Source organism: Saccostrea cucullata, unplaced genomic scaffold, assembly GCF_032062105.1.
Source record: "Saccostrea cucullata isolate Sc308-1 unplaced genomic scaffold, CSIRO_AGI_Scuc_v1 ctg14981, whole genome shotgun sequence".
Lineage (NCBI taxonomy): Eukaryota > Metazoa > Mollusca > Bivalvia > Ostreida > Ostreidae > Saccostrea > Saccostrea cuccullata.
In genome coordinates, this window is record NW_026919117.1 from 1 (window position 1) to 15,375 (window position 15,375).

At 33.1% G+C, this 15,375-nt stretch overlaps 1 protein-coding gene, 1 long non-coding RNA gene and 1 pseudogene across 2 annotated transcripts; 1 reads left to right on the plus strand and 2 right to left on the minus strand.

The window, feature by feature from the left end:
* Positions 1 to 3,170: 3,170 nt before the first annotated feature.
* On the minus strand, positions 3,171 to 3,875 carry LOC134279788 (uncharacterized; the record flags this gene model as incomplete). The annotated part of the gene is made up of 2 exons (XM_062762202.1): positions 3,326 to 3,875; positions 3,171 to 3,227 (listed from the first exon to the last, which is right to left on the minus strand). Coding segments are annotated over exons 1-2 (607 nt in total), but the record flags the coding sequence as incomplete, so codon positions are not given.
* Positions 3,876 to 11,699: 7,824 nt separating this feature from the next.
* LOC134279800 (uncharacterized) lies at positions 11,700 to 15,366 on the minus strand (annotated as a pseudogene).
* LOC134279793 (uncharacterized) lies at positions 12,122 to 14,831 on the plus strand. Its single transcript, XR_009994770.1, has 3 exons — positions 12,122 to 12,313; positions 13,238 to 13,369; positions 14,711 to 14,831. It is a non-coding gene; the product is annotated as an uncharacterized LOC134279793 (long non-coding RNA).
* Positions 15,367 to 15,375: the final 9 nt, after the last annotated feature.

The following is a 15,375-nucleotide window of genomic DNA, read 5'->3' on the forward strand; positions in this document are numbered from 1 at the left end:
AACTTTAAAATTCAAAAAGATTATGCATTTAATCCGGAGACATTCCATGAAATATTTTGAACGTTACAATGCTTTCTGTAAATAAACTGTAGATCAGCCTAAAGTGATAAATAAAGGCATTGAAGGGGGATCATATCTTCATATTTTTAATTTAAAATAATCCTAGCTGCTCGTTTTTGCATTTGAGGATAGTTGCTACAAATGGATAGACAAAATAAAATTGAAGGAAGATTGATTGATTAATTGTACGTTGTTTAAGGTCCCTCTCGAGAAAATATACACTCATATGGAGACGCCACCACTTGCCGGTGGAGGGCTACAAATTTTGTCTTATGCTCGGCACTCAGGGCATTTGGGCAGTGAGGGATCTTTTTCGTGCCAGCACCTACTGTGACACGGGGCCTTGGTTTATACAGTCTCATCCTAAGGACCGGTCTCCACGTCCCGCAGTAGGATTAGAACCCGCAATGTAAGTATTGACTGCTTACATCGCGACTCTAGAGCAGACGCTCTAACAACTGTGCCACACGGGCGACTTGAAGGAAGAAAAAGCACTATAAAATAGTTTTCTAGTATGCATTGGAAATTTTTTTAATTGTTCGTAAAGTAAATATTTTATATTTAAGAGTTTTGCAAATTGCATCTACATGACTAGTATACTGTAGAATAATGGTCAATGCGAACACCTAGAAATTTGTGCATTTCTACATTTTCAAGGGGATGACCGGAAAGTTGTAAATGAAAATTAAGTTTTTCTAATTTAGATTTCTTTTGTTGGGTTCCCATTAATTAATATACACTTTGGTTTATCAGTATTTATGATCATCTGATTTGTTGACACTTTTTTTGTATTTGATTGAGTTCATGATGTAGAGTTCTTTCAAATGTGAAATACTACATGTTTTAGATTCTGTCTTATATAATATTTGTAACAACTTTTAACAATATCAAAAAAGAATGTATACTTAAGCTAATGTTGTTTAATCTATCAAATCTAACTTAGTTTCAGTCAAAGTATACCACTTCAGATACCACATTTAGGTTATGGAAATTCTTCTGAAATAAATTGTACATGTATGCCATCGGATATTATTCTTATGGTTCAGTTAATATATTAATTAAGAAATAAGGTATCAATTTTGAGCTTTATTGGCATGTAAAACGGGTTGGTCACGTGATCAATCCCATAAAAGGGCCTTATAGAAGATTTGATCAAGTGCCAACCCCCGTTTTACATCCCCATAAAACTAAAGAGACTGATATCTTATATCTTATATTTACATTTGTGACTTATTTATTACAAATAGTAATGTACTTTAGTAAAGTTTGTAATCCATGAATATTTTTTTAAAGCTCAAAGGTATAAATTAAATTTTTTGATAACGTCGACCGCTTATGACTTCACTATGAAATTACGTAGACGGCTTATGACTTAACAATCAATTTATGGTCACATGACGAACGTGTTTTACGGAGATGTAAGAAGGCCTCGTCTAAATAGAGTTATATAAAGCAAAGCATTTGCAAATGTTAATATTTCAAAATATTTTTAGTTTGTTTTCAGGTACGATGGTTTTTTTTTATCGTGTTTTAATATGTTTAATCTAAGGTAGATAAAAATTATTTTTATCATTGCCACTTAGACTTAAGATAGACGATACGGAAGATTAGAATGAAATAGATATATATTATTATAATAGTAACTTGATCCGATGGGTCGTATCAATATGGAGATAACAGGCGCGGACCATCAGATCAAACGAGACGCAAAGAGTCGAGTTTATTCTAATGATCTGTGCCTGTCAACGAGACGTCATACGATTCTGATAAAGTTACTGTTATGTTGAAAATATTAGTATACCCCCCCCCCCCTTATAAATTAAGTTATATAAATCTTAGAGATCAATTATATAATATTTATCCATAAAACAGAGCATACTTACAAGGGACTTTTTGACGTGCAAATATAATAATATCATGTTTCTGGATACTACGTCATCAGTTTCATAGAGTGGTGATATAGAATCAGAAAATCACAGTGTGGTGATCCGTAAAGTCGGATCACGATGCCATGTGATTGCGTAAAATCAACAGTAGAATTGAGTGATACACAATTAGGTATAAAATTAATACCATTTTATAAGATCTTTTTCTCAAGAACAGCAATCGTCTGAGCGATCTTACCCGATGTCAGCAATTTGAGTTTATATCATTTGTAGAAATGCGTAGATTTTCACCTGTCTCTACACGAAGCCGTTTCTTGTTTGGTGAAAATTTGAACCAATTATTTCAAGAGAAATTGCTTCGATAGTTCCTTGACATAGTATGCCACTTAGATCTTTTTCTTTATTCAACCTTTCTTCCATAGATGCTTGTTTCGTAAACCGAACACCCTAACCTATTTTTTTTTACCACAAGACACATGTGCCTGAGTCAATTTCAGGCATCCCGTCTTTAAGTTCCTGTTTTGTTAATATATCAATCATTAACCTACTTTGAAATGACATCGTTTGCTTCTTACATGATGTCTTACGTTGTATCGAAGTATTTTTTTTTTTTAGGAAAAATGAGTGGTTTACAAAAAAGAGGCTTGACAAAGGACTTCTGAATAGATTTAATTGACGACAAATAGGCTCACAAAGTGGACGATGCCATTTCAAAGTAGGTAAATGATTGATACATTATCAAAACGGGAACTTAAAGCGGGGGTGCATGAAATTGATTTAGGTACCTTGTGCTAAAGAAAAGTAGGTTACCCTATATACAGAACAAGTACCTGTGTTATCTCTTTTATTGTCAGTCCAAAATTGTTCATGTCTTCCAGATACATGTACCTATGATTTTTTTCTTTACCTACATATTAGTCATTGAAAGAGAGAAAAAATGCTACATGTTAGTCATTGAAAGAGAGAAAAAAAACCTTTGTTTTCAAAACATATCGTTAAGATCAATTAGTGTCCATATTTGTCACATATTTGGTCATATCGTAGATAATACTAATGAGATGCAGATTATTTCAGCTGTATACGTATAATTGCGTGAAATTTGTAGGAAATTTCACTTTATGAGTTTTTAATATTTTCTTCCATATTAGATTAGAAAAGCAAGTATCTACCAATTTGTTATAAATTGCTGGATCACGTATTTATAACAATAAGTTAATTACATACCCATTACTTTCTTGATGGGCTGTGTTCTCCAGTCTTCCTCATGTTTTCGTTTTCTTCCTAAAGAATATTTGTTTTGTTTTCAAATATTCTTTAAAGAACTGAGATGTTTTGTATCATTAAATTAAATTTCGATTAATGCACACTTTTTGCTTTACCTTGTTCTAACTGTGTAAGTCTCGTTTCAATATTTTCCAGACGATTGCTATCAGTAGTGAACACGTCCTCAATCTGTTCTATATAATTTACCCCAATGAAAAAAGGAGACGTGCGATCTTGTATACGTTTACTTATTTCAATTAAATCATTTTTTACTTCTTCTAACTTGGCTTCAGTGATTTCCTCTTCAGCAGCTTCATGATAATATTTATTTCGATAAAGTATTATTCGCTTCAAATCATCGGAAGTAGTTGTGTGTTTCTTCTTAAGCATTGACGTATTTTCCCATCGAGTTGTTGGCCCGTCCAAACTGATGTATTCGCCGAGGTTTTGAAATATTTCGTATATTAAGGAAATATCAAATCTATGATATTGTTCAGATTTGAATATAAGCAATTGGTCCTTATTGAGGAAATCTTTGATTTCATTGGTTTTTTTCATGAGATCATTTGGCGCTATTTTTAACTCTAACAACTTCTGAAAAGATTTTGTTATCACATCTATAGCAATGTAAATTCTTAATTTACGTTCTTGATGTCTGGTTATCATATCGATGGTACTAATCTTCAATTTCCATTCGTCTAATAAAAAATTTCTGAAAATAAATTACAAAATATCATTAAATAGCCATATTTATTGTAAAGACGTTACATTCCTACTTAAAGCTGACATGCATCGTTAAAAACGCTAAATGTTTATCTATGTACGATTTGTTTCATACCAATTACAGCCGTATTCGGCCATATTTCCTTCAGGTAGCTTCTTCAGTAACGATATATCTCCAATGCACCTATTACTTAAGACTTATTTTTAACCACTAAATTTAAGGACAATAGTAATTTTGATTTGTGAATAAAAAGTTATTTGCATTTTCATTTCACTCAAATAAAATACAAGTGAGATTTCCATTTTTGAAATTTTCCCTTACCAAATAAACTGATTGACAGGCACCAGTGTTCAAGTGCTATACAGTGAAATTTTTCTCTGTAGAGTTATCAATGGATTACATAACTTATGAGATGCAGTATTCAGGTAGATGTGTGTATCACTGCGTTCGACGTGTTTTCTCGTCCCGCGTACATGTATGTTCTTCCTGTACATGAATTCAAACCGTATTAGTTTTCATCTACATTGCATCAAATGCATTCACAAATCATTTACTTCTCAGTATAGTTCTTGTTTTTGTTTGATTTTAACTTTTCAAACATGTTTTGGTCAGTTTAAGGTCTGCCTACAAATGATATCAGAGTTGTGTGCATGTCGACAGCCAGGCTAGAAAATCACTAGAGTGTTATAAATACACCAGGGTTTATATATCAGGTACGGGTACATGTAGCGACAGGTTTTGAAATAAATATGACGGAATAGAAGTCATATGGAGGAATAAAGGCGAATTAAATTGTAGTAAGTCGTAGAAGGATGAAAAATAATGCCTATTTAAGAACTAGAGTTCATATCAGCTTTAAGTGATCGGCGGATAAGCGAGTTTGTAAATTTTGAATTAGACATTTCTCTTTTATAAACACAGATAAAAATATTTCTGAATATAATAAAATTACTCCAAATAAGAAACAATTGAGTATAACTACTTGCAAAGTAATGATATGTTACGAATTTACTACCTGCAGAACTGTAGTTCTCTGCCTGAGAAAATTCGGACAGATAAAGCAGAGAGCTACATATCTAAACATAGTAAAAACCTTCGATTTACGCCGGCTATTTTTTTTCGCTCACTACATGTATTTTATCGTGTATTTTATACTTTCCCCAGCTATGAAAATAATTTTAAATGGTATTTAATAATAAATCAAACCCTCAACTTCAATTCCTGATCATTCCTTACCTCTCAACTCTAACAAATAGCTGTTTGTGGTTACGGACGTCGAAATAGAACTCTTTTAAACCGACATTACAAAACTTTATACAGGACTGTTTTGGACGGATAAAAGGTAAACAAAGTATCAAATATAAGAGTTAAATATATAAATTATCATAGGATACCATTCTAAAAACTAGAGAAAATTAAACTATACGAAATAAATACCTAATTTAGCGACAAAAAATCGTCAGCGTAAATCGAAGGTTTTTACTTTGCTTGGATATGTAGCTCTCAGCTTTGTCTGTCCGAATTTTCTCAAGCAGAGAGCTACAGTTTAAATGTAAAACAAGATGTGTTTGTGAAACACTGATGCCCCCGTATGGCAACACAGCAATGATTAAACTTTTCTTAAATTCAAATTTAATTAATTGGTTCTTAAAGTAGGGTATTCTCACTGGATAAGCATTGTGAAATATGAAAATGGACCAATGTTAAAGTTTTTAATAAGCACAAAAATCTCCAAGGTCAAGGTCAAAAGGTCAAGGTAATTGGTATTCAATGAAAGGTCTTGCCACATAGAATACTTATGTAGAGTATGGAAGCCATAGCCCTAATCCCGTGCATAAATTATGGCCAATGTTAAAATTTTCAAGGTCAAAAGGTCAGAGTTCTTGTTATTGAACGAAAGTGAAAGGTCTTGTCACTAGGATTAAATATATGATGTATGAAAGCACTAGCACTAACCCTTTAAAAGTTATGGTCAAGGTTTTTAAAGTATGTCAAACTCATAAGGCAAGGTCAAAGGATCAAAATGCTTGGTATCCAATAAAGGGTCTTCTCAAAAGAATTACATATATGAATATGAAACCCTTTCCCTGACCGTTCAAAAGTTATTGCCATTAAAGTTTTTTCACAGGTACGGAGGTCAAGGTCAAATGGTCAAGGTTGTTGAAATCCAATGCAAGTCTTTCAACAAAGAATACATTTGTGATTTATAAATGTCCTGGTATCCACTGTTCAAAAGATATGGCCAAAGTAAAAGTTTAAAATTTTGGTCAAAAGTTGGTCAAACTTCAAGGTCATGGTCAAAAGATCAAATTTGGTGGTACCCAAAGAAAGGTCTTGTCACAAGGAATGCACTTGTGAAATATGAAAGTCATGCCTCCACTAAATCAAAAGTTATGGGCAAGGTTAAAGTTTTGCGGACATGCAGACAAACAGACAGACAGACTGACAGACGGACGGACAGACATACACGACAATAACTATATACCCCCGAAACCTCGTTTACAGGGGGCATTAAACTTAATCAAGTTTACAGGTTTACTTCAAAATGATAATAAAAAAAAAAAAAAACAGGCAAAAGCTGTTTCCTTTGCCGACAGTGTTTTCTTTTGAAAATCATTTAAACCAATAAAATGCGAAACTCAAATATGTATAGCGATGTGTTCTTTAATTGTTACATTAATAACAAATGTATAAATTAATTTTGTTATCTGGTTCTGTCACGATCAGTAATAATTATTTCCATGCATATAGCATCTGGCAGATTTAACGAAGTGATGGAATGAAATGTTTACAAATCAAATACAAGGACAATGGACCGCCATCAATGATCATGCCAAACACAAATACACAAATATTATAGCACGCAGAACACACACACAACATGTATACATATACGATTTACAATACATATTTGTTATCACGCTACTTGCAGAACTGTAGCGTTATGTTTTTTTATGCATGTATTAGTCTTTGATCATAACGCTTCAGATCCAGTAATGCAAAAAATGACACATTTTCAAAGTATTATGTATACTTTATACACCTCCCAAACCTTTGTAGTCGTCTCTACATGCGAAAAACTCGATTGAATTAAAATTTTCCGCAATCCCTCAGACAATTTAAATCAAGCCACTTTAGCGCATGTAAAAGGTTGAAAAGAGGATAAAATATACAGGAATTAGTGGATAAACATAAGATGATTTACTCCCAAACAGTGCGCAAATAATTTTTTGTTTGATATAATTTCTTAATCTTTTTTTCTTTACTTTTATTTAAGCGGTATTAGAATAATTGCTATTAAAATTACATGTACATACCCTACCTCTTTCTCCCAGTCAACAGTCCTACAAGGTACAGTGCATATTTTTATGCTATATAGCCAGTATAATTTTTTATCTAACAAACTTATCTGGACTTCAGAAAAGGTAAATATTTGAAATAAGTTATCATTTGCCTTTACAAAAAAAAAAAATCACCCTGATATAAGACAGGTTTGATTACCTGCATCATCATGTTTATATTACATGTAAAAATGTTTACCTAAATCAAAATTTGTTAGCAATAGAAAACAAATTCACACGCTACTTTTGCATCACAATATTTACCTTCATACAGAAATTATTCAAACGCAGTCTTCCTTGTTTAGATTCTAAAAAAACCTAACCAAGGATAACAAGTAAATTGTGGTATTTCTTGTTTGGGTAGCAGTTTTATTCACTTTAAATTGAACATATTTTATTGCAATGTATATGGAATAAGGCATAATTATTGTATATGTAAAAATAACTTATATTTGTGCTAGGCATTATATCAGGTTGAAAATTGGACAATTTTCGGAAAACAAAATTCTAAATCACTCAGTGGATCATCATGGCATAGTATATTTATGTTTATTATAAATTAGAAAATTTAATGCCCAGGTATACTTAAGAACTGAAAAAAAGTAATTTAGTTAACATATTTTACTCACAAAATCTTATCTTGTCGCCGTAACGCATATTCTACCACATATTATTTTGTCACTGTGACGTCTTTTCTACCACATATAACAAACTCTAGGCAATATTCTGTACAGAATCCAAAGTTTTAAACTAAGTTATACAAAACAGCACGTATAGGGTAATACTGCAATGAACATGCACATTATGAAAGTGCGCCCATTAGGTCATAAATTAGTGTCATGGGTGGTCTCGGTAACCTTACATGTAGAGATTGTCAATTGGCTTCAAAATCAATGTCATTCAGTGAGTCATTCTGGACTCCCGATTGATTATGTCCTGTCCGGCTTCTGCTTCCTGATTTTTGACGAGGTCTTTGGGTTTTGTGCATTACCTTGCTAAGTCTTTGTTATCCCTTTCTCCTCGAAAGATGACAAAAGATCATTGCATTGCATTAGCAAATAACAGTCACTGTTTTCTACGAATCTAGCTACTTCCATCCTTTGCCTATCTGCATAGGCAGTTGAAGTGTTATTCATTTTTTTTACTTCAATGTGCACTTTCTCCTCCAAGAATAATCTAAGTTCTTGGTTAACCTTTTTTCAGATTCCGGATTAGCACTCGATCCCCAGTTTGTAGTACAACACCCAGGAATTGTTCAACTACCATACGTCTAAAACAACTGAATATTTTTATTAATAAGTCATAAATACAATTGATTTATCAGTATGTATACATAATGGGAATGTTTTCCTATTTTTAAGAAATGTGCATGCATGTTTAATATGAAAAAAAAAATGAAATGTACATGTACTGAAACGTTTCTCAAATATCATGGCTTATTTTCAGTATTATTAATTGAAATCGATTTTAAGTTATTATTAATTTGATCGCTTAAAATTGGAAAATTTGTTATCAAGTTTCAATTTTATGAGTGAGTTATACTTACCAGTCATATATCTTCCCTTTATTAACGTTCATAACTCTCAGGCAAGCGTTTAAAAGAATAAGATTCAAACACTTATAAGACCGAGATCACATCTCGTACGCTTGCCCAAATCAGTTCATATAGGCGGGCAATAAAACGTTCCCAACCTACATGAAAATACACCTTCCAAAAATAATTTTTTCTAAGGGGTGGAAGGTGGGAAAGTTGACTGGTAAGCATAACACACTCATAAAATTGAAACTTGATAACAAATTTTCCAATTTTATTTCGTTCGTTATACTTACCAGTCATACATATACATTAGGATAAATCATATTCAAAAGCAATCTGAAATGGATGGAGGAAAAGAAAAATTTCCTTACCTCAAAATTAAAATCTCAAGAACAGCAATTTTCATCTGTCATTATTTATGTCATCCACCAAATACTATGTACACATATTGAATGATTGGAGACTATATACAACAAATGTTCTCAATCGCAACTCGCCGGAGATGATCACATCTCTAACAACAAAATCTATTTACACAGTAAACAAATACTTAATTATTTACAGAACATTCTAGAACTGGTACGCTGTCATCTACATCTCTCAGATAGAAATTGCAAAAAGTAGATTCTTGACTCCAATCTGCAGAATCTAAAATTGACTTCATTGATGCACCATTAAATAAAGCCCAAGAAGGACCTATTGCTCTTGTACTATGTCCTTTCACTTTAGATTTTTGTTTGTTTTCATAAGCTATATGTATAGTCTGAACAATCCATTTTGAAATGGTCTGAAATGTCACTGCTTGATGTGGCTCAAGTAAACTCAAAAATAATTTATTGTAATCTGTTTTCAGTTTTTTCTATGAGTTTCTGTTTTCTTCAAATAGAGAAACAAAGATCTTTTTGGATCCAGTAACTTGTTTTCTGAAAATGTGGGAACAAATATTTTTGTTCCAAAATGGTTGGGTCTATCTTGCTTCGCCAAACCTTCTCTGATGAAAGTTACTCCTTTTTTCTGAACATTGACAAATTCTCCCCCCATTCTGAGAGATTGTAGATCACTGCATCTCCTGAAAGTAGTAATAGCTATCAGAAAAACAGTTTTGTATGTCAGATGTTACAGTAATGCACTTTTTATAGGTTCAAAAGGAGCAACTTGCAACATATTAAGAACCCTTGGTAAATCCCACTCTGGCACTAGCCTAACTTTTGGTGGTCTGGAGTTAAAGACTCCTTTGATGAGTCTGATAATGTAAGGATGTTGTCCTACAGAAACATTATCTACTGGAGGTAGTACTGAGGACAGCATTGACCTGTAACCTGCGATAGTTCTATACTGAAGACCTTTGGTATACAGACCTGTCAAAAAACTTGCTACTTCAACTAAAAAGGCTGAATAGGGATCAATTTCCCTCGAACTACACCAGCTACTGAACTGTTTGAATTTACAGGAATAATCTTTTTATATTCCTGTTCGCCAACTTGCTGCCAAAAGGGTTCTAGACTAAGTGTCTTAAGAAATACCTTTCTTTTTGAAACCTCTGTCGATAGAAGCCATGCAGTTAGTTGAAATACTTCTGGATTTGGATGATAAATTTTTGTGTTTGGTTGTTGAAGTAAATTTGGAATGTTTGGAAGTCTTTTTGGTATTGAGATTGAAAGCTGAAGTAAACCTCTGTACCAAGGTCTTCCTGGCCAACAGGGAGCTATCAGAATTACTTGACAACTGAATTGTCTGATGTGCTGAAGAACTTTGGGAATTAGACAAATCGGAGGGTAAGCATACAGAAACATCCCCTCCCAAGATATCGTCAGGGCATTTAATGCATATGCTTGGCTGTTAGGAAACCAAGTGCAAAAGATCTGTGTTTGACGATTGTGAATAGATGCAAACATGTCTATCAGAAACTTAGTAGATGTAACTGAGCAGGCCTCATGTAAAGACGAGCATTTGGAATAAGATCTATGCATGAGGCTACTAATTCCCAACCATTGGAGAAAATCTTTGGCTGTTTTCTGACCCTGCATTAACATTTGGGTTGATTGTACCAATTTTATCAACCTGTCTTGAGATTGAAGTACTATTTTTTGTCTGAACAAAAACCGAGCTCCCAGGTATACAATTTCTTAGGTTGGTTCTAGACAAGACTTCTCTTTGTTTATCATGAAACCTAGTGAAACCAATAGATTTAGGCACTTCTGACGATCTTGACATAACATTTCTTTTGATTGGTTTACTATTAACCAATCGTCTAGGTAAACTACTAGACGAATATTGTGTGTTCTCAAATATGCTGCTACCATTTTGGTGAAAACTCGAGGTGCTGATGTTGGACCGAAACACATTGTTTTCCACTGATAACACTGGTTTTCTACACAAAATCTTAGAAGTTTTCGATGTTTTGAAAATATTGGAATGTGTAGATATGCATCTGTTAAATCGATTGAAATTGCCCAATCGTTTGGTTTCACTAGATTTAACACTTTGTTTAAAGTGTCCATTTTGAAATGTTGCTTCTTGAGATACTGGTTGAGGGGTCTCAAATTTATGATGGGTCTCATTTTTCCACCCTTTTTGGGGACAAGGAAAAATGTACTGTAAAAACCTGTTTGACTCTCCTGATTTGAGACAGGCTCTATTGCATTTTTTTCTAATAAATCTTCTACCTCTTTTAACAAACAATGTTTTTGTATTTGAGGGATTGTTGTTTTCTTTACCCCTAAAAACTGAGGTTTTTGAAGAAATTCTAGTTTGTAACCCTCTTTGATTATTGATAATACCCAACTGTCTTGAGTTACAATATTCCAATTTTCTACAAAATGTTTGAGACGACCCCAACTGGTATCTCGGGAAGCATTGCAATTTTGGTTACCTGTTCTAATCTCCAGTCATTTACTAGATTTCTTTGGGATCCGAAAGGAGCCAATTCTGTCTACTGTAGCAGATGTATACGTATTTCTCGAATTGTCCTCTCTTGGTTTGTAGTCATAAGACCGTCTTGAGAAATTGGGTCTCTGAGTAGTTGGGTACATCCCACTAATAATTTTTAGAATCGGTAGGAGAAGAAGGTAGTGCAGAAAAAATTACAAGTTCCTTAAATTGCAGACTTGCATAAAAAAAAATTGGGCAGGTGTACTGAACAACTGAGCCTCACACTTGTTGATAAGGAGTATCTTTCCTACCAAAAAAGCTAGGAAAATGTAATTTATCAAGAAGATCAGCCGAATTATTTTGTGTATTATAATGCCAGTTAGAATTCTGAAATTCCCCTACTTTCACTTTCATTTTTAGAGGTTCCCGCAGACAGACGAATTTGGCCGGAAAACGAATCTGACATGCCACCTCGAGATTTTAACCAAGGAAAGACAAGTTGATGTGCTTTGATTTGAGGGGTTACTCACTACCGAACAAAAATTAGGGACATCGCTATGAGAAGAAACGTTAACATTGTCGCCTATGGGAAAACAATTAGTGGACTGTACCCATATTAGGAAGCCTATAAGTAAGTGAAAGATGTCATAAATCTTCTAATTTATTTCAAAGTTGTTGTTTTCTATTATTTTCAATTGTTCAAATTTATGAAAAAAACAATTCTTATATTGTTGATACAAATTTTTAAACAAATTGATTCATAAATAAAGTGTCTAGCCCCCCCCCCCCCCTCCCCCCGGAACAGTCAACATGTATCACCCATTGTTTACACATGTATCATGTAGATTAAATGTATCGATTTATATAATTTACTTATTCAGAATCGTAAATGTATAATTTGATTAAGAAGCAATTATGTAGAAGTACATGCTCCACTGTGGTTTATTTTCAATACACAAAAATTCACAAATGAGTTCGGGATCGGTATTCAATCGGGGTCAAGGTCTAAGTGAAAGTAGACTTAGCAGAAAGTTATCAAAACTGTTCAGGGCAGTGTTAAGCAGTATATAGGTGATGGGCATTTGTATTTTACACAAGAGGTAAGACGCATACCTTAGTACAATATTTGTAAATAACAATTTAATGTTTTTGGAACATGTCGATGATCGGAACGTCACAGATGCATACTTGACATGCATCATTTCAGATCAGTTGCGCGGTCAAGCTGGGTACAGTTGTCTGGGAGTTAAGCGATGTGTGTGAACATGCACATTAACTGATTTTTCTCATATTTTTTAGCAGTTGCATTACATGTATTTGCTGAATGTTCAATTATTATCAGTAAAGCATGATTTTTACCTATTCTGCTGAATTAACTTAATTACCAATGTAAACAGTGTGATTTCAGGTGGGAGCAAATTAATTATTTTTTAAATTAATTAATTTCAAGTAATGGGCATAAAAGGAATATGGTAAAATTGTCCGTGTTGAATGTCTGTGTGTCTGTCTGTCTGCAAATCTGATATTGTACCATTTATTGTATTGATTTTTTAAGGTTCATGGTGATTGGTACAGGAAAAACATGATGTCCATGCAGATGGTGTTTAAAACTATTGGCCAGCAAATGCACACCCATTTGAATACATCTTGAAAAAGAACCAGCAAAATGTGACAGTCGGCAAAATATGTAAGTTTAAGTTTTCTAAAAAAAAATTTCATTGAAGAGGGGGGATGAGATGGGGGTGAGGAAATTTACATATTAAATAGGTGATCAGAATGTGAAAATATTTAGCTATAACTAATCTGTACATGCACTGCTATATACATTTTGCAGCTCATATAGATTTTCTTTTCTTATTTAAGATTTTCAAATTAATTAGATCTACATCTTTGTTTTGTAAATTATGCATTATTAAGATTACATGGATATAAGAATTGAATTTCATGAATATTTGACAGTCAAAATTATGCAATTTGTCAGGAAATTCAAAATTTTGTCTCATTTTCCTACAAATTACAAAATGGTTACCATGGAAACAAAACAACTTTAGTGAACTATTTATTTAATCTGCAAAACCACATATTTTTATTTTTTAAAGTAAATAATAGTATATAAGCACTGATTTGGTCTTAAATGAAAAGTACGGAAAAAGTAATGATACACATGTATTGAGCTATCCATTATTATGATGTCATTGTGACGTCATAGATGAGTAAATTTGCATTGGTATAAAAATTGCTTAGAAACAAATGATTCTATATAGGATTATAAAGGCTTATAACTTTTTCATTCATAGTCCAAATTTCATGAATGATACATCAATGGACAGGAAATAATCAGTACTTTTTTATTTTACTTCTTTCGGGGAAATTTCGGCCAACTTCATTTTTTTGTCATTTCTGGAGAAACTATGAATTAGAATGTGAAAAGTGGTCATATTTTGTGCGGAAATACAATATTTTTTTAAAATAAGTGAAATTGACCCAATCAAGTGCTTGATTATGATTTGACTATATGTATTTAAAGACATGAAGGTGATTAAGAATGGTATAAATGTGTTAATAGGCTAAAATTTGACTCAAAACTTGGGTGCAGTTTTGGCTAGATTGGAGCATTTTTTAAGGATATTATACATAGAACTGTAAATGCTGTAAAATCTTAATTAATTGTTGAATTTTCATGAAACTTTGCATGATGTCTCTACTTATGCTCTAGATTGACAAACAGTGTGAAATATTGTAAAATCAAAAAAATGCTTTTTCATATTGGGTACATCCCACTAATTATTTTTAGAATCGGTAGGAGAAGAAAGTAGTGCAGAAAAAATACAAGTTCCTTAAATTGCAGACTTGCATAAAAAAATTGGGCAGGTGTACTGAATTGAGCCTCACACTTGTTGATAAGGAGTATCTTTCCTACAAAAAAGCTTTGAAAATGTAATTTATCAAGAAGATCAGCCGAATCTATTTGTGTATTATAACGCCAGTGAGAATTCTGAAATTCCCCTACTTTCACTTTCATTTTTAGAGGTTCCCGCAGATAGACGCATTTTGCCGGAAAACGAATCTGACGTGCCACCTCGATATTTTAACCAAGGAAAGACAAGTTGATGTGCTTTAATTTGAGGGGTCACTCAATTCTGAACGAAAATTAGAGACAACGCTTTGAGAAGAAACGTTAACATTGTCGCCTATGGGAAAATAATTAGTGGACCGTACCCAGTTGTTCTGTAACTGTTTTTCAAAACAGTAGTTGTTCTGGGTATCTTAAAATTCCCAGACTTTTCAGCAGAATTTTCTGAAAATTTGCGTTTCTGATTTTTTTCATTCCATTCTGGAATTAAATCCTTAAGAGAATCTTTCTGCTCTTTTCTTTCTTTAAGTTTCTCTTCTAATTTCTTGCCAAATACGCCATCTTCTGAAGAGGCAGGCAAATAAATTTGCTATGAATATCCTTCAAGGTATATACTCCAGATCTTGTGCTGCAGTTTTCCTTCTTATTAGATGGTGAAAAGCCCCTGCTCTCCCCATTTGATCTAGTGCCTTAGTAGACATGGAGAAAATGTCTTTAATTGCTTGAACTGTGTCTGCATCTTGACAAGTTATAGAATCTAACAACTTTCCTAAAGCTTGCTGCATGTAGCTTAGTGAAATAATACCCATACGGGCAGCCATCTGTCCCGATTGCCAAAC